At 41.5% G+C, this 20,259-nt stretch overlaps 1 protein-coding gene across 6 annotated transcripts in view; it reads right to left on the bottom strand.

Moving 5' to 3' along the window:
* Nucleotides 1–4,054: 4,054 nt before the first annotated feature.
* The window catches only part of birc6 (baculoviral IAP repeat containing 6), a 102,844-nt gene continuing 86,639 nt past the window's right edge, over nt 4,055–20,259 (bottom strand). For all 6 annotated transcript variants that reach the window (XM_056435665.1, XM_056435668.1, XM_056435670.1 and 3 more), the window contains exons 69-73: nt 18,185–18,346; nt 16,599–16,676; nt 14,409–14,597; nt 5,639–5,773; nt 4,055–5,185 (exon numbers count right to left, since the gene is read on the bottom strand). In XM_056435665.1, coding sequence (XP_056291640.1) covers nt 5,027–5,185; nt 5,639–5,773; nt 14,409–14,597; nt 16,599–16,676; nt 18,185–18,346 — 723 coding nt within the window. In that variant the 3' untranslated portion in view covers nt 4,055–5,026. The remainder of the gene's footprint in view (nt 5,186–5,638; nt 5,774–14,408; nt 14,598–16,598; nt 16,677–18,184; nt 18,347–20,259) is intronic.

The following is a 20,259-nucleotide window of genomic DNA, read 5'->3' as shown; positions in this document are numbered from 1 at the left end:
TTCCAACCTGTAGAAGGAATCAAACGGAGACTTTAATCGTAACGTTCATCTTTTAGGCTTTCTGGAAGAACAGCTGCCGTCTCACAACTAAAAAACAGAACAAATAAACCGGAGCATGACGACCACAATAATGTGAATTTGACATGAAGACAGAAAGGGCACTCTTCTCATCCAGGACAAAAGGGCAGGTGCTTGAGCACCACTAGGGCTCTACCTGTGCACGTGCCTGCTCATATACATATATATATATATATATATATATATATATATATATATATCAGGCATGAAAACGGGTCAGGGGTGAAAAAGGTGAGAAGGATAGGCGCGGGGGGGGGTGACTTCCACGAACATCAATGCTGGACGTTGTTTGATAATCTATAGTACCTCCATTCTGACACCAAGTCAGTGATCGGGCCCTATAATAATAGTAATATTGTATATAATATGGTCATTCATGAACCAACTTCCTTTTTTGTTGTTGGCGTGAACAAGTCTTCAAGTCTTGTGCTCTGCTGAGCCACGAGTCTGTTCCTCGAGTCTGTTCTGCCTCTACCTGGTTGTCACGATCTTCTATACCATACCTGCCATAAATATCATGATACAATACCATAAAAACAGTATACCATAAATACGATACTGGTATATTTATCTATAATAGTAATAAATAAAATATCTGTATGGTTCACTTTTTACCAACTTTTTCAACACTTAACAAATAGCAGTAATATTAGTATTAATACAGCAAGATATTAATGAAACTACATGGAGCCATCATAGCATTGATCAATGATTATACACTATGAGGCCGTTAGTCTCTGACCAGAGGATACAGAGTTCATCAGGATGAGCAGCTGTAGAGTTACACAACTTTACAGACTGAACTTAAACATTTCACTTCTGGCATCTTTTTTTATTTTTATTTTTAAAGCCGAAAATTCCGCCACTTAACGCCCCTCGCTGTGAGCGCTGCGCTGCGCGTGCAAACAGCTCGACACGGAGCAGCGCGTGCGCTCTGATCGCTCTTTTAATGAAGTATTGAGACTAAAAATATGCTAAATTTGTTAGCATCGCTCCACCGTGCAGCGCGACAGCAGCAGAAGTAGCGTCTAACATTCAAGCTAACCTAAACCACCAAACGCTGAAGACATCTTGACGCTGATTGGCCGAAACGCGACACGTCCCATCAAAGATGTTTTATTGCGAAGAGCAACACTTCACACTTTCTCCGCGTCCCACTCCAATCTCATAAACGCCGGCAGGCCAATTGACCCCCCCCACCCCAAAACAAAAACTCTTCGGATCTACACGATTCACGTAAGTCACCTATTTTGGTTTCAAAACGGCGAATTTCGCCGAAAGGTGAGGGATTCTCATGCCTGATATATATAGTATAGCTTAAACATAAACTTTGGCTTTTCGTTCCCTCCATTGTCGCAATAATTGGAATCCATAATGGTTTGACTTAAGACGTTAAATTAATGCAACGTAAAATGTTGATTTTTTGCTGATTTAAATAATTAAAGTGAGTTTGAAAGAACCGTATTTGTTTAATGTAGTAAACTAAACGTTGTAAGCCGTTCTTTGGGGGCCAACACCGGTCCAGGAAGTCCATACTTCCAGCTCCCGCTCTCCGGCAATCTCGCACAGATTCACGTCGGTCGGTCGGTCTCTCCTCGGTGCGGCTCGTGTCCCCGGGTGACTCATCTCGTTGACCTTTCATGGGAAATCACAACTCTTGGCTCCAGAATCGGACAATCCAATGATTAATGTGTTCAGCCCCCCCTCCATCGACTCACTCCATCTTTCCAAAGCCTCTTTAATAGCCTCGCTCACGGCACACACACTGCTGACCTGTTCCAAGGTCAAGCTTTTCCCTCCCTTTTTATTAGTGTTTAAAAAAATAAAATAAAGTAACTTTAAAGAATGACCAATATCCTGGGTTACAACTGTTTTCTCTCCAACAGTCAATAAATAAATAAATAAAAAGGAAATTAAAGTAAACCTTCTCTAAAAGTTAGTTTCCCTCATAGAATCTGTTTTCGGGTTCATACACATTTAGACCGATGGAGCTCCAGGACTTTAACCCTTGTGTTGCCTTCGGGTCATTTTGACCCGATTCAATATTTAACCCTCCTGTCGCCTTCGGGTCAATTTGACCCGATTCAATATTTAATGTCGGTGTTCTTTCGGGAGTCAACAAACAAACATAAAGTACCTCACACTTAAACTTGGAAAAGAATATTAATTCAAATAATTTTCTGGAGATTTTAATAGCTGGGGTCATATTGACCTCAAGGGTAAAATATGTTAGTAAATATAAAGGTAACAGGAGGGTGAAACATTGAATCGGGTCAAATTGACCCGAAGGCAACACAAGGGTTAAACCAAAATTCCATGAACAAACATTTTGTGAAATCTCGTGGCATACATGAAAAAGTGAGAACATTTAAGTATTTTAAACTAACAATGATAATTCCAAAGCATAGAGTATCACCTTAAATGAAAACATATTACTTATTTGAGTCAGCGTGATGAACATGTGAATATAACACATTTCCTTGACTTCTCAAAACTTTTTGGATTAAATTCTTTTTCAAGGACTTTCCCAGGCCTGGAAATAAGCAATTTAAAATGAGTTTTCCAGGTTTTCCATGACAGTACGAACCCTGGTGAGAAGACCTGCTGCTGCTCCTCCTCCTCCTCCTGCTGCTCCTCCTCCTCCCCGCTGCAGTACCACATCGACGCAGCACTCAAGTTCCTCGTAGTACATTTTAACGTGACACTTGCAACCAGTGATGCATCACAGGTGCTCATTTATAGAATGGACTTGATTGTTGTATTGGGATCAACTTTTTGTCCCTTAAGTTTACAACTATCTAATATTTTTCAAAAAATTGAAGTCAATATGTTGCAAATAAGAATGACGGTTAATGTACGGCCTGATAGTTTACAACTAGTTTACTGTCTCTGCTTTTAATATAATTACTGCTGATCTAGTTATAAATATTTCTCAGTGCAGGTAAAAAACAAAACAATCTTGCGTATTAATTACTTTGGAGTGCGTGGTTTATATTTCAGCTGTTCTTTAAGCTGTGACTTCTTGAGCTGCCACCACTCAGACTAAACCGCAAACCCATTTCCTCATGAGAGTTGTGATGCAGCGACATGAACACACACACGTTGTTCTGTCAGTCATCGATCACGGCCTCCGTCGACATATATGATACAGTGCACCTTCGATTTCTCTTATTTAGATGTCGATAGTTTTGAAGTTTTTCAGGGCCTTAAACAGTTGAAGTTTAGAAGAGAACCTCAGAAACGAAACCGAAGCAGATTTGTTGATTCTGGCCCAACTTGACCTACAGTACCGATCAACAGTTTGGGGTCACTTAAAAATGTCCTTATTTTTCAAAGAAAAGCCATTTTTTCCCAATGAAGATAACATTAAATTAATCATAAATACACTCTATACATTGTTACTGTGGTAAATGACTGTTCTCTGGTTTTTAATGATATCTCTCCAGAGGTGTATAGAGGCCCATCTCCAGTGTTCTAATGGTACATTGTTATCGCCTTAGAAGACTAGAAGGGTAGAAAACCTTTTTTATGAGCGCAGCTGAAAACAGTTGTGCAGATGAGTGAAGCTATAAAACTGGCCTTCCTTTGAGCAACAAGTTTGAAGAACATTCATATTGTGCATAAAAATCATTATTACTAAACAAGTCAATGTCTTGACTATATTTTTAACTCATTTGATAAATAAAAGTGAGTTTTCATGGAAAACACAAAATTGTCTGGGTGACCCCAAACTTTTGACCGGTCGAGTTCTTCCAAGGTGCACGAGAAGGAAATGATAATAAAAAGGCAGATTAATACACAAACAAATTAGTCGCAATAAATTTCAGAAAAGAAACAAAACTAGAATGCAGTGACAGATATATTTTCAACTTGTTTGGCGCCGGGCGTCTTCGTCGGGCGTCTCTGCGTCTCGTTCCCGCCGCGGCGATAGGGCCGACGTCCTACCGCGCAGAAAGAAGCATTCGCACAATCAATCCAGACTTTCAAGCTCCATTTAATGGCCTCGCAACAAGGAGAACGCGACTGTCCTACAGAGTCGACGGGAAAGTGCATTTGTTCACTGAAGTTCGGGAAAAAATAAATTTTTATGTCAGGCGGCGCAGAATTATTAATTTTGTAGAAACGGCAACAAAAGAATAATCAGTAAAGGTACTCTTGTCGACGTATTTGGTGGAACGACACACACACGGTCCTAAGATCTACAGTCAAGGTCGCGGAGAAGTTGTGCGAGGCAACACATGTTTATCCAGAGCATGGTGCTTTTTAATGTGGAGCCTGTAAAAGGGGATAACAGCAATTAAGAACGTCCATCAGCAGTTATTCCAGTGGGTTTGATCCTAGAGAAATCAAATGAAGCAATAAAGACCAGAGGGGCTTTTCATCTCGGGTTCTGTTACGTGTGCAGTTTCTTTTTTTTCCGCTCGCTTTGTTGTTGTTTTTGTGTGTGTGTGTGTGTTTTAAATTTTTTTTTTTTAAATAGTAACTTTAAAGAATGACCAATATCCTTGGTTACAACTGCTCTCACTCCAACAGTAAAAAAAAAAGAGAAAAAAAAAAGGAAATGAACATTCTTCTCTAAAAGGTAGTTTCCCTTATATAATCTGTTTTTTTGTCTCTCTCTCTCTGCCATTATGTATACATAAACAAGTTTAATAACATACCAATCAGTGGTTATTTCACAATTGGGAGAAAGGAAAAAAAAAGCACAAAATGTTTACACTCTTTTACAGGTAAATAAAAGTTTTCAATAAGGGCGAAGCTTCCTCCATTGTTCTTCTCATCGCGTTCCGGTTCCCCACATCCCGCTATTCTGCTATTCTGCTATCTTTACATACAAATATTGACAAAGTGGCGGCTTGTGCTCTGAAGCCATCGAGTCCTTGTTTTTTTTCGAGAGAGTAATAATCATCATGAGGAGGAGGAGGAGGGTCGGAGATGCTGGGAGGACTCATAGCTGTCCCTCGCCGCGGCCCTGACTGCCGCCGGGCTTCTCTGCGTCTTTGAGGAGGAGGGCGGCGCTCCTCTCGGAGAACTTGTCGCTGTCGGCCTCCAGGCCGTCGGGGCAGTGCAGCTTCAGAAGCTCCTCTCTGAGCTGAGCCGTGTGTCTCTGCAGGGACGACACACACACACACGAGGTCCAACATAAAAAAGGAATAGATGGTTTCAGAGGTTATTGACATATAGCTCTTCAATCTGGTTATTATATATTTTTCTTCTAGTCAACAAATCCCACAATCAGGACTTTTTTCTGCGCCGTCTGTGGCTCCCAGCTATAAGAATTTAAAACTTTAAGACATTGTTTTATCAATAGGCTCCGATTTCCTGGACCAGCTGCATTTGTTGGGGCTATTTTTAGCTGCAGATTAACCCACATTTCAAGGTAGCGGGTTAGAGGTTGATGGCATCATGAGGCGCGCACACATTTTTTACTTTGGGGACAATGAGCAGCTTTAAAAGGGCCAATGTCACCAGTGGTGGTTATTGTGTTGTAGTGTGTGTGTGTGTGTGTGTGTGTTATGAGCTGACACGAGGCGGCCTGAGGTGCATTTCCTGGCGTTACCTTGAGCGCGGCCGCGTGGTGGGACATGGTGCGGCCCACCCTCTTGTCGCTGCTGTACTGCTGGATGTCCGCGATCCACTCCTCACACTGAGACATGATCTCTGCTCGCTTCAGGTAGAAGTGTTTGTGGATCACCTGCAAACACACACACAACAGTGTTCAATCACAGGGATACACACACACACACCAGTGTTCAACCACAGACACACACCAGTGCATGCACACAAACTGTTGGTACACAAATCCAGGTACTGAAAGATTAAGGAAAAGTGACTGCCATTCTGGAATGTTTCTGTATAAATAAAACAAGAACAGCATTCCCATGTTCAACCTGAATGCAACAAGTATAGGAGATTATATATACATATATACATGTATATACACATATATATATGTATATATACACTACCGTTCAAAAGTTTGGGGTCACTTAGAAATGTCTTTATTTTTCAAAGAAAAGCACTGTTTTTTCAATAAAGATAACATTAATCAAAAATACACACTATACATTGTTAATGTGGTAAATGACTATTCTAGGTGGAAACGTCTGGTTTCTAATGAAATATCTCCATAGGTGTATAGAGGCCCATTTCCATCAACGATCACTCCAGTGTTCTAATGGTACATTGTGTTTGCTAATCGCCTGAGAAGACTAATGGATGATTAGAAAACCCTTGTGCAATTATGTTAGCACAGCTGAAAACAGTTATGCTGGTTATATAAGCTATACAACTGGCCTTCCTTTGAGCTTGAAGTTTGTAGAACAAAATTAATACTTCAAATATTAATCATTATTTCTAACCTTGTCAATGTCTTGACTAGATTTTCTATTCAATTTTCAATTCATTTGATAAATAAAAGTGAGTTTTCATGGAAGACACAAAATTGTCTGGATGACCCCAAACTTTTGAACGGTATTGTATATATAATATACAGGACTGTCTCAGAAAATTAGAATATTGTGATGAAGTTCTTTATTTTCTGTAATGCAATTAAAAAAACAAAAATGTCATGCATTCTGGATTCATTACAAATCGACTGAAATATTGCAAGCCTTTTATTCTGATTTATTGCTGATTATGGCTTACAGCTTAAGAAAACTCAAATATCCTATCTCTAAATATTAGAATATCATGAAAAAGTATACTAGTAGGGTATTAAACAAATCACTTGAATTGTCTAATTAACTCGAAACACCTGCAAGGGTTTCCTGAGCCTTGACAAACACTCAGCTGTTATAAATCTTTTTTTTACTTGGTCTGAGGAAATATTAAAATTTTATGAGATAGGATTTTAGAGTTTTCTTAAGCTGTAAGCCATAATCAGCAATATTAAAAGAATAAAAGGCTTGCAATATTTCAGTTGATTTGTAATGAATCCAGAATGCATGACATTTTTGTTTTTTTAATTGCATTACAGAAAATAAAGAACTTTATCACAATATTCTAATTTTCTGAGACAGTCCTGTATATATATATATAAGACAAGAATCTGTGTGTCCGCCCACGCCGTTATTATTATTTGCTGTAAGAAAGAATATCCATCTAAAAAGCAAAGAACAAAACATATTTTAGTTTTAACATGTTGTTCATTCGGGGCCCTGATGTCAATCATCTACAGCCGGGTCCCCGGCTTCTGCTTTCCCGCCCCTCCAGCCGCCCTCCTAGCAACAGTCGCCAGGGCCGGGCCATCAGTATGCGGCGAGCGCTGTCGTGCGTCTGTTGGCGCATCTCCGCTGGTGGAGGGAGTGGATTAGTTATTACGGGGCGGCTGATTTGCTGTCTACCAGGGGAGGGGAGGCAGAGGGTTTGGGGACCACTTTAATCTCTCTCTTCCTTCTTCATCTCCCTCGGCTCTCTTCATCTTCATTCCATCCCTGTCGCTACTTCCCATCTCTTCCGATTTAATGTTCCACCCCCCCACTCCCGCACTCCTTAAGGTGGGTGACCGCCCCCAGATAAGAGGGACTGTTTCAAGGTCACAGCTGTGTGGTCCACATGGTTAGACCCAGTACTGGAGACGGCGTACAACCCATGAGAAGAGACACGACCAGTGGTGCCTGGCCAATAGAGGGCCCATATATTGTCAATATTTATGTTTTTGAAATATGGAATATACCCCGTAATATTTGTAAAATATCTGCACGTCCTGAACGTCCTCTCCGCCTGTCTGGTTGTGTCTCCGCTGAGCTGGGGCCGGATCGTTTTGGCCCAGAAGAGGCGGGTCTAAGAAGCAGTTTAGCCTGGTACTGATTAAAGATATAAATGAGTCATAGACTATTCAGCCCATCGGTGTCCTAAAATAGATTCAGTCATCTGGCCCAAAAGCGGTGCGCGGTCTCGTTCTTCCAAGAAGACCGACCCGGTAAAATCTCTCCTCCGAGACCCGTTTTGAGAGGAGAACTTGCAGGTAAAACTTCTGGGCCCAGAAACTACAAGTAAAACATCTGGGCCCAGATCAAGCGGACTTAAGAAGACAACACGCTGAAAGGGGAGCGGCACAGGAAGCTTCTGGAGGGACCGGTACACCTGGAAGGTTTGGTGAGCTGGATGCCGTCGTGCTAATGCCATATTTAGCTTTATGAATCAACGGGGACGGATCCAGATCGGACAGTTAGGGAGCAGGAAACACGAAGACACAGAAATCATGAAGACCAGGACGCACATTATAACTCCTCAAGCAGCCTTATGGGGCAAAGGGAACGTCGCTACAGCTGGACGACGACACCGGAGGAGGTGAAGAAACACAACAACAAGGTTCACAGGGGCATCTTAATACTATTCTATTAGATTATTTATTTATATATATATATATATTATTATTACGATTATATTATACGATATGTATATTTTATTATAATATATTTATGTTACATTAGATGGTATTTATATTATACTGAATATTATTTTATGATATATGATTATATTATACAATATATATATATATATTATTATACTATATTTATATTGTATATTTACATTATATGGTATTTGTAAATCATATTATACTGAATATTATTATATGATATATATGTGATTTTATTATAGGATATTAATATTTTATTCCAATATATTTATATAGTATATTTACATTAGATGGTATTTATATATCATATTATACTGAATATTATTATATGATATATATATTGATTATATTATATTTATATTTTATTCCAATATATAGTTATATTTATATAGTATATTTACATTATATATATATATATATATATAAATGAATTTATATACTGAATTGTATGAATAAGATGCCCTTACTACAAATCAGAAATGCGTGTTTGATACTTTTCTTTGCATCGAATCCTCCTGGGATGTTCACTGAGCTTGATTGGATGGCTCTACCAAAAAATAATAATTCCATCAGCCGCCACTGGACAGAAGCCAATGCCCGTCCTTATGCCTGGACGTGTTCAGACATGTGGGTTAGAAGGGGGCGTGTCCCCTGGGGCGAGGGCCGGCAGCAGTTTAACGTTGGGTACAAAATGGAAGGAAGCTCGATATGCAAAGAGACCTTTCAGAAGAAGACATGTCTGTGTGCACAGGTTCATGTGTGTCCGTACAGACGACGAGCCGGCTCATCTGGGCGGTCAGAGACGAGGCTTTCCGATGGAGAGCCCCTGGCAGATAAACTCAGTGACCTTTGGAATAATGAGTGGACAGCATTACCTCAAAGGGCAACGGCGAAAGCAGTGGAGGAATGTGCATGCGGAAACGGTCGACACATGAAGGGTCAAGGGCGAGACGGGAAGCGTGCGGCCGTTACAAAGTCCGAGGACCGAGGCCTCGGGTCCCGGCCTCAGGTGATCCACATCTCATTGGAACAACATTACTCACGTTATCGCTTTGAAACCGTGACCTGCGTATAACATACATTTCACAATTCTGTTTCGCGGGCCTAAGTAATAACACAAGTCCAGCTGAGGCTGATGGGAAAGTGACTAGTTCAAGAGATTTGGTCTAAATCCGTCTATTGCCAACTGTACGCTAACCGCATGGAACACATTCTACACATGCTCTTCTCTTAAAGGTATAACATGGATCTGTTCTGTGGCCAAAAAGGGAAGTATTATTATTGGAAGTACAGGCAAAACTCAGAGCCAGTTCATTCATGTCTCCGGCAACTAGATGGAGACCCGGCTTTTCCAAAGCTACAGGTAAAACTACTCGGGCTTCCTGTAATGACAGACAGACGTTGGTGCTTTTTGCTTCAATGACAGCCCCATGAGGGTCGTCTCTCTAGCTCGGATTAATGATGCAGCGACAGGAGAGGACTCGGGGGAACAATCCAGTGCCGAGCTATCTGCCCGACATAATGCGGAGCTCGTCAAGATCCTTTTACATTCCAGTACATTCTCACATTTCTTTTAACGTGCGACCCGTTGTCACCCGACAGTCCGCTGCTGCAGAGTTTAAGCCTGTGCTCCATTCTCCAGCGTCGTCTCTGAATAGCACGTGGGACCATTGGATTATCACACGGACAACGCAAATCTGATCTCCATGAACATTCGATGAGTGGGATCCATCAGTGTGGACTCACAGGACCCCGATGTGGAGGCATTTGAGTCGTAATGAAAAATAAACTTGCTGCAAATGGCTAAATATGCAGTATTTACATTCTTATTTGCTTTTATCGTTTGTTACCTTCGCATTGAAAATGCGGGAAGGTAATGTTTTGATCGCCGTGTATTTGTATGCGTGCGTGTTATTCGCATAAGTCAAAAAGTATTAAACCGAATCGCAGGAAATTTGGTGGGATGATTGGTTATTATCCGGGGACCATTTGATTAGATTTTGGGATCAATCGGGTCAAAGGTCAAGGTCATGAAAAGGTCAACATCTTATTTTACCATAGCGCGGTCAATTTCTATCCAATTGGCATGCAACTAATGCCAAAATGTTCATAATTCAATGCCCAATCTTGTGATATGCGAAGGTATGCGCTCTACCAAGTGCCCGTTCTAGTTTTTATTGTAATTTTAGTTATTTTTATTGCATAGCTTTTAGGATATTGTAACTATGTGTTGTAAAGCGTCTTTGAGTATTTTGAAAAGCGCTATAGAAATGTAATGTATTATTATTAATATTATTTCTTTGTGGAAAGGCTATGAAGAGCACCTGGTTGAAGGGAATAATCGAGGAGGCCATTTTTTGCCATTACATTAAATAAATTACACGGTATTTGGTTACAGGGAGGAGAATCACAGCTACAAGTCTATCCCTCCTTTTCCACTGGGGCCAAAATGGGAATGATTACATTTAGAGATTACCAACATAGATCATGAACAGCTCATAAAAGTTTCAACAGAACTATGTTGAATTGTGAACTCACCAGCAAAAGGACATCTTCTTTACGACTTATATGAAGTGGAAACGGAGGAAGTCAGGTGGACAAAAGTTAACGAAAAGGAAAGATGACTAACTCTGACCAAGAGAGGCGTCTTCCACAGTCAACACAAACCACGTGCAAAGAGGATGAGGTCAAGATGATGGGAAAGTGCAACAGAGTTAGGGACTCTGCTGTTACTCATCCAGAAGTAAGCCAAAAGGCCGGTATGGAGGTTAATGATGAAGCTGGACGGCGGAATCAGACGACTACAAGACCACAGAGGCCAACCAGTTCACACGCCATCTTCTCCGACAGGCTGAACGACTATTGATTTGCGGTCATAGTGGAAGACGGCCTCTCAAGACCTGGAGGGACGGTAGACGGGAACAATGCAGACGTATCGCGGCGAGCTCTACAGACGTGGTGCATGTCACGTTGCATCTCATTGAGCCGACGCGTTTATCCAAAGCGACTTTCAATCACGTTACATTCATACACCGTGGACACAGCCACGGGGAGCAACTCGGGGTTAAGCGTCTTGCCCAAGGACACGTCGACTAGGACCGTGAGCGGGGAATCGAACCGCCGATCCTCTGATTGAAAGACGGAACTGCTAACCACGCGTATCGACCATCAAGACGGGTTTCCCCACCCCCACATGTTCAGGTAAGATTTAGCTCATAGGAGCAACTGAGGGAATAAATCAAGAGAGAAGTAAAGTCATTTATATAGACTTCTATACGAGCAGAGGAGTCGCCCCCTGGTGGACGTTAGAGAGAATGCAGTTTAAAGCCCTTCAAAGCTGGCTACACTTTCTGGGAACAGGAGGTTGTATAAAGAACATCGCTAGTCTACAAATACAATAAATAAAGCTTCAGAAAAATAGATGCAAAAATGAGGACATGCATGAAGAAGGGATAGCAGTTAAGATTGTAATAAGTCAAAGAGAAATAACGACGATTATGAGTTAACATCTCCATCACAACCGTCTACTGGTTGGGCAAAGCAAAACAAAACATCCCCCCCCCCCAAACAGAAATCAGCGAACATGAACACAGTGTCTTGACAGTTACAATTAATGAAGTGAAATTAAATGGCAATTCAGTCTGATTACTTATATCGCCTTCTGTATAGAATTTACCAAAGCACTTAGCATTCCTTGAGTGGATAACAGATGTTAAAATATGAGATATCATTTCCAGAAATGTCAGCAGCCGTGTTAATGTAATAGTATAACTTTCAAAACGAATGTTGGAAGTAATAAAACTGAAAATGAATTCAGAGAAATAAAGATAACACTTCCTACACAGCTCTGGCGTTATGTCACACTAACAAAAAGACGACATGACCTACGCATTTGATTTGGAAACGTGGCTCCTTTGGCTCTTAGGACACAATGTGAGGATGTAGGACTCATTTAATGAGCACTTGTTAACACATATCGCCAACACTACCTGTCAAAGGGAACTTTGAGGTTGTTCACATTGGGACACAATATTCTCGACCCCTCCTTGTAGTTTACTTCAAATAAACATCAAGCTTTTGAGGAAAATGTAGAAATAAAATTAGCGCCACAACCTTGACTTGAATTAAATTAGAGTATAATTTGACTTAAAGTTATGTGCAAGCCATTACTCATAGCTGGCTTGTCCTTCCCTCTGAGTCTCTTTTTGTCTCAGCTATTTTATAAGTGCCCTAACCTATAATTGCTTGAAAACTTGTTCCGAAGAGCTTTATATATAAAACAAAACAAACAAAAACAAAACAAACAAACCCAGCATTGCCTGCTGTGCAAAGGACTATACTTAGAATATTTCACCTTCAAATTCCCACAGAAATACAAGCAGCACCGGCTGCAGACGCAACAATAATTTACCTCACAAATACTCAGAACCTTCCGCAGTGCGACCGTAAACCCGTGTTCTGTGTAATCCTTGGCAAAATGTGATGAATCCAACACAGTGCACATCACATCAATTACATTCGTAATTAAATTCTATTTATATAGCCAAATACCTCCAATCAGATTTGTCTCAGAGGGCTTTACGGCATACACCGTCCTCCGTCTTTGGACCCTCGAATCGGTTGTTTAGCTATTAACTCAATATTTTTTCCTACAGAAAACTAATAATAAAGCTCAGAATGGGATTTTGTTTTGCTAAAAAAATATGTCTCATTCATAGAAAGTAATTTACATATTGATCAGCGAAACAATGACATGTTTTACTCAAGTCGTTTATGCCATTTGGATTGCGATTGCTTCAATAACTCGTTTAATTAGAAAAGCAGTAAACCCAATTCCGAGCCTCAAAACGTCCCTTCAGACCTATGCATAGTTCAGGTTTTTTTTTTTTTAGAGTCAATGTTTTTCTCATGCAATCCTGTCAAGCTGATTGGATCGCTTTCATTTCCCTCGCTCTGCTCACCCCCCTTCCTCTCTCTCTCAGGTTCCTCTTCCTCGTTCCTCTTTCTTGACATTTCTGAGTGAACCTGCTCTGGATGAGCAGGTTGAGAGATTGTTATCTTCCCCGGCCGTCTCCGTCTCACCACGGACCCTTTAGAAGGATCACGCTATATGAAAAACATGAGGAAGAAAGGGAGGGGGGGAGGGAAAGGCCAACCTCCAGACGATGGAATCTACCGAGGAATTAATAAGAGGGGAATTTATTGTCAGACAGCGTGGATCAACAACCCTCAGGGCGCACAGGTTGCTTTTTCATTCCTCGTTTGGTTTCTGGACCGGAGTCGGGGGGAAACACGAGTTGCCGTTGCTCCGCCAACTCGTCACGTTGCAGTTTACACGCCGTCCGTTTCAAACGTCATCATTTCATTCTTATACATTTGTGGGAAATCATCATAATCGGCAAATATCTTCTTGAGTTACGAGTTATAAAAAGTGTTTGATAAGGTCACGGTGATCTTTGACGACCAAATTATAATCAGTGCGTCCTTTAGGCCAAGTGGATGCTCGTACCAGATGCGATCAAGATGCCGTATTGGCAGTACATCATACGCATAATGAGAATGTCGTATTCTCTTCCTGGTACGCTTGAGAAATGATTTTTACTACTTAACTACTTTACTTTTCTGGTTCTTTTTGTCTTGTGGCATGTGTAAGTATGAGGGCTGATTGTGGAATGAAGAAAGTATAAACACATCCAGCAGACTGGTTGTGCTTTTTCGAGGTAATTCATGGAACAGATAACAACTTTTAAGTTACCCGTTGTAGTCTTTGAAGATCAAGTCCGTTCATGTCGCTCTGGAAAGAATTTACCAACTTACTTTCCATCCAGTTTGATTTTGACGAGGCAGACTCAGACGTGAACCTGGCTCAAAAGGTTTTCTCTTCTGCATCTGGAGGGTGTTGATGAGTATCGAAGCGACCTTTTAAATCCAAGAAGAAGACTTTGAGAAGACCACTGCTTCCTACCTCTTTGAAGCATGGCGAGGGGTTGCGCATCTGCTCCAGCATGGCCCATTTGACGGTGGCCTGCCGGATGTTGCCGTCATATTCCCGTGAGCTCTGGGTGCCACTGGGAGTCCCGCGGGAACGTTCATAGCCCGGCTCATTGAAGTATGGCTCAGCCACCAGAATGAGGGACTGCACCGACACGAGCACCTGCAGCAGAGTGGCGGTCGGGGAGAAACAGAATTATGTGAGCAACAGTTTCAGGAGTCCCACTGTGAACTCTTCCCACAGATATACACTAACGTTCAAAAGTTTGTCCTTATTTTTCAAATAAATACACTGTTTTTTTCAATTAAGAGAACATTAAATTAATCATAAATACACTCTATACATAGTTAATGTGGTAAATGACTATTCTCTGGTTTTTAATGAAATCTCTTCATAGGTGTATAGAGGCCCATCTGTAGTGTTCTAATGGTACATTGTGTTATCGCCTTAGAAGACTAACAGAGGGGTATAAAACCCTTTTAATGCGAGCGCAGCTGAAAACAGTTATGCTGGTGAGAGAAGCTCTTAAACTGGCCTTCCTTTGAGCGACAAGTTTGAAGAACAAAATTAATATTACGAATAAAAATCTGAATTCTAACCTCGTCAATGTCTGGACTATATTTTAAATACAATTTGCAATTAATTTGATAATTGAAAGTGTGAGTTTTTGTGGAAAACACAAAATTGTCTGGGTGACCCCAAACTTTTGAACGGGAGTGTATATAATATAAACATGGCTTGGTATGGCTTCAGAGGAGCGGAGATGAAAACCACATTCTGTCCCAGTACTTGGGGTTTAATCCTGATCTATTGGTAAAAGCCTTTCAAGTAATCTTGACAATGCTGGACATTTAGAAGAGAGTCTAATAAAAGCCAGGAATAGTGTGGACCATTATAAATATCCTTTAATATCTCTATGAACAGCTCGATTAAAGCCGGTCTCAAGGAGACTAAAGATGTCCTCCTGCATCATTCTGTCCCTTTCCAAGCCACGGCATAACCAACCACAAACATCAGCTGGATATCAATGACCTTCAACTGTTGTGATCTGTCCATCTTGAACTGGATTGCCAGGTTTTAGTAGCGCCGATATCCACCTCGGTCGATGACCGCTTGATCCCCATCTACTCCTATTCAAACACCCCCCGCCCCTTATTTTCCATTATTGATCCACAGCATGTTGACTGGAATGATAATCAATGGACTCTAAAGCCTGCAAACGAGGGAACTATAAAAGAACGGAGGAGGTATACATTTCGGAGCGCTCCGTCATGCTCGATTGCATCCGCGCGCAGGGCGAACAACCCCAATAGCGGCATGGGCGTGTCATCGTGCGTGTGTTTGTGCACCGCGCTGGAATACCCAGTAACCCTCAATGCATCGCATTATCTATTCCACAGATCAGAAGAGCCGACACTCGAGGCTGAAAAAACACCGTTCATCGATCTCGAAAAACAACTAGGCGAGTAAACATATTTCCTCGCGCATAAATAACAGAGCATTGTATTGTTATTGACTGAGCCGATACACAGCAGGAATGCAGGGCGATGGAGCGGGAGGAAATATTGGCTTCTGGTGTGAAATGGTAAATACCTGTGCACAAAAGGGTCTAAGCGTTTGCGGTTTTGAGGCACAAGCTCCTTCTTTTGTAAAGTCAGCCGTAACATTTCTACACGTATTCAAAGATTAAGTTGTGCCACAAAAGATCTCAGTGAAGCTTCTTTCCAACCAAAGTGAAAATGACATAACGTTAAGTGCGTTAGGTTTTTCTACAAAATCTAAAAGAAAGGGAACTAAAATAAAAAACTGTTTTACAATAACGCACAAATAAGAACATAAAACATAGCTAAATCCAGGCTGAACACAGACGGCGTGTGGACTAACCGTGGACTTCAAGATGACGGATGCGTGTCGGCGGGCATATCTTCGAGGTTTGAGTGATACCCGTTTGTGTTGGTTTGATTAACACCCGCACACCGTCGCCAGAGCGGCGCAATAACTTTAAAAGGGGATCCTTCATGTCGGCTGATGAAACGGAGCCCATTAATACAGAGCCCCTGGCGGCGCGATGACAGGGCGGAGATAAACCACAAAGACTCACACAACAGGCCCCGTTGATCCATTCAGACAGCGGCACTCGGCCATGATGGATCTTCAACTCACCTGTAAAAAGCTTGAGGTCTGCGGGTTCCATTTCTCCTCAGGTCTCCCATGCCATGTGTTGAGGATACTTAAACATACCTGATAAACACAGAACAAAAAAACCAGTTGATTTTACTTCTGTTTGTTGGACTGCAATCGATAGCGCGCTTTGAAATGACGCAGTTTCTTTATGTTCCTGTTCAACTTCAATTGATACCCCCTTTGTCTGCTCATGAGAGATGTTCCCACTATTGATGTATCTGTTCAACAGCTTGAAGCTGCTTCAAATCACTGAACTAACACAGATCTAAGCTGTTGACAAGCTTCTTATATGCATCTACCTCATCAGGGCTGCCTCCCAGCCCCAGGTAGTTATCCGAGCAGCTGTCTGGGCCCTCTATTGAAACATGTGGACTGTCAGCAGCTGCCTAATGAGGCGCGAACAGAGAGGCTTGACCAACTCCTGGATGGAAGGTAAGCCAGGGCCACATAGAGAGAGGGATACATATTCTAACACGTCTGGAGGAAACCGACAGTATGTCCACCTCCAAATGTCAAGTTTCATTCAAAACTGGACATGTGGCGGGGAAGGTCTTCAGCCACTCTGGGTTCACCTGGACGCCATATTGTGTTCTTGATGGACACCCAGGCAGGTAACGGTCCTGAACCTCTCACTATACGAGGAGTGGAGATCAACTCTCTCAACCCCGGGTTGTCACGACATGTTTCAGCTATGCATGTCGAGTTACTTTGGAATACTACAATAACTGTTAGAAAGTGTTTTTGATTATACAATTTGAAAAAGAGGAATTAGAAAGACACTTAAAAAAAATAATAATTATGGATTAGTGTTCGTGTCTTTCTTGCTTGAGCTGTTATATAAGAAATGTTGAGCTGTTTTCACTCGTGGAGACTTGTAGCTTTACCATTGCTGCATTACTGCCAAATGCAGTTGTGTTTAAAAGTGTTATATATATATATATATAATGACACAATATAATGACATTATTTTTCACTCTTTTCTTTCTTTCTTTTGTCTATTTTGTTCATTTTTCATTTTATTTGGCATTTTGTCTCTTCCTACACTGATATTTATTGTCTTGTTTGAATTGTGCAAAAGAACATATAAAAAAAAATATTTAAACCTTTATTTCCACCTGTTCGTGAGTCATACACGCAAAACTATTTAGATCGGCCGTAGAAATTGAAACGACGGAATCTCCGTTTCTCACTTGCCTCTCAGGTCTTCCGTGAATTAAATATGTTTTTATTAAATCTTTAAATCATACACAAAAAAAAGCCTTCTGTTTAAAATGAAGATTAAAATCTAACACCACAATGCTGCTAAGATGAAATGGTAGGTAAAGCACGAGCTACTGTCTCTGAAAGGAGTAGGTGGTGCTCATGTTTGTATGAACAGGACGGATTTATTCTCCCGTCAATGTTAACTGGCCCCTCATTCACAGAGAGACGAAGACGCGCTTTTTGACTCAACTTGCGCCACTCACATTTAAAAGGTTAAAAAAAGAAGAAGATTAAATCCTGCACTGTATTGCACAATTTTTATATTGAATCGATCAACAGACTTGAAGCCTTTTTCAACTCACTTTTCCATCGTTGTAGAGGTTAGGGTTAAAGCGCACGCTGTGTCCACCGGTGGTCTCCAGGTTGACCAGAGGGGGGGAGTTTGGATAGTCTTGGGGAAAGTACACATCAAACTCAAAGCAGCCGTTGGCATATGGGGTGTCGGCTGGACCGGTGATGAGAACCTGTGAACACAAAGAGGAAGGCTTTAGAAAAAAACAGGCAGAAAAGGTTTTTTAATATCACACACACTCACTCATTAAAAGGAAAGTGGATGTACTGATACAAATACTCATGTATTAACAAAGCGCAAACACAATATCATGTGGAAATGGTGAAATGACTTTGCCACAACAATGTAATAAACAAGACTAAAGGGTGAAATTAGCAGACAGACAGACAGACAGAGAGAGAGAGACCAGCTATAGACACAGTCCTCATTGCATTTCAAGCAAAAAAAACGATTTACTAAAGGAGATTAGCTCATTACTCAAAGAAACACAAGTACTTAAAGCTGTTAGAAGGACCAGCATACATATGTGACTATAAAACAAAATAAAAGCAGCTTAACAACGTCTTCATGAGCTGTGTCCGTCTAACCTTGAAAAAAAAAGAGCGAGTAAGCCTTTAGAAGATACAATAAGACATTTAGGAGACACTAAAACACAGACGGGCTCTGAAGAGGCCGAGGCCAGGACCGGCTGACCAGCGCCGGGTTCAGGAGCATCAGAGCTGGAACGCAGCTCCAGGCTGCTACACGGGCCTACTTGATTACCAGTACCCCCTCACCTTCTGTGGAAAGCAGTTGCTCTGTTGCAAGGTATCCTACTGACCAGGACAAACGATGAAAAACCATTTCATTGCAAGCCTCGGTCCAGAAACACGCTACACATTCTGTGGACTAAAGGTAACGCCTATTTGTTTAAAGTCCGTTATCTCGGTCTCACTGGATTCTAAACCCAGAGATGAGACAAGTACACCTCCTCAACCCTCACACTGAACGCCACCATCCCCCGCAGGGCTGAGAGCCGAGTCCTTTCCTCTAAAGCGTCGTTTATTCTCGCGCTTAAAGCCAAAAGCACGAGCCTCCGCGAGCTCCGAGTTCAGCGGCGTGCGTTATTCTCTGAGACACCAGAGGGCGTACGAACAAAATGAAACGTGAAGCATCGAAACAGACAACGGGTGGAAGTTGTACTATTCTCATAGACTATAGGCGTCACCAGCTAAAAGCCATAAACTCACATCTCATATTCATGGACTACTTGATTGCCTTTGTACAAGCCCTGTAAAGTAAAGTAGTAAAAATGCATTATAAACAAAACAAAGGTTTAATATCCTGTAAAATATTTTATTTGGCTCGACAATATTTGATCAGATTGAAGATTTTTAAGACCGCCTGTTTCTAAAGCATTTAATCGATTGGCCTATTTTAAAAAAATCCCTAGACATGCAAGTAGAGCCGTTATCAAGTAAACTATTCGTGACAGTTACGTGATCGCCAAGTTTTTCATAAATTAAAATTAAAAAAGGTCCAAGACCAACCACTGCGGCGAGTATAAACTAAGCTTAATCTTGCACAGTGAGGTTTAGCATGTCGCCAGCGTTAAGTTTCTAGGTGTCCACTTCTCTGGAGACCCTCCACACTGAAAGTCCACCTGAATGCATCGCAGAGGACTGGGACACATTTCACCCCTCCTCTCTGTTCTCGGACCAGCAGGCTCAGGAACAGCTTCCTCCCCTCAGCTGGCACCTCGCTTACGACTCTGCAATCAATCTGATCTCATAATACTCTGGAAAAGGATTTTACACGTCTGGAAAGCAGCCATGGGGACAATTATCTTATATTCTGTCATGACAATAAAGACGAAACGGTAGAAATACAACATTAGCATTCAAGTCCGACAAAAAGGTTTAATGTGTTGCTGTAGAACCCGGTGCTTTTGCTAGAGAGCCTTGTTGGCATCATTCAAAGAAACAGGGGCTGCGGTTTTCCACTCACTCTGAATGCGTCCTCACATTGAAGGCCTTTGAGCAACCCCAAAAAGGGATGGCGCATAAACAGACAACCATTCAGGCCCAGTGAGAATGATCCATTGGC

The sequence above is a fragment of the Pseudoliparis swirei genome, chromosome 17 (genome assembly GCF_029220125.1).
Source record: "Pseudoliparis swirei isolate HS2019 ecotype Mariana Trench chromosome 17, NWPU_hadal_v1, whole genome shotgun sequence".
Lineage (NCBI taxonomy): Eukaryota > Metazoa > Chordata > Actinopteri > Perciformes > Liparidae > Pseudoliparis > Pseudoliparis swirei.
This window is presented reverse-complemented; position numbering and strand designations above follow the sequence as displayed.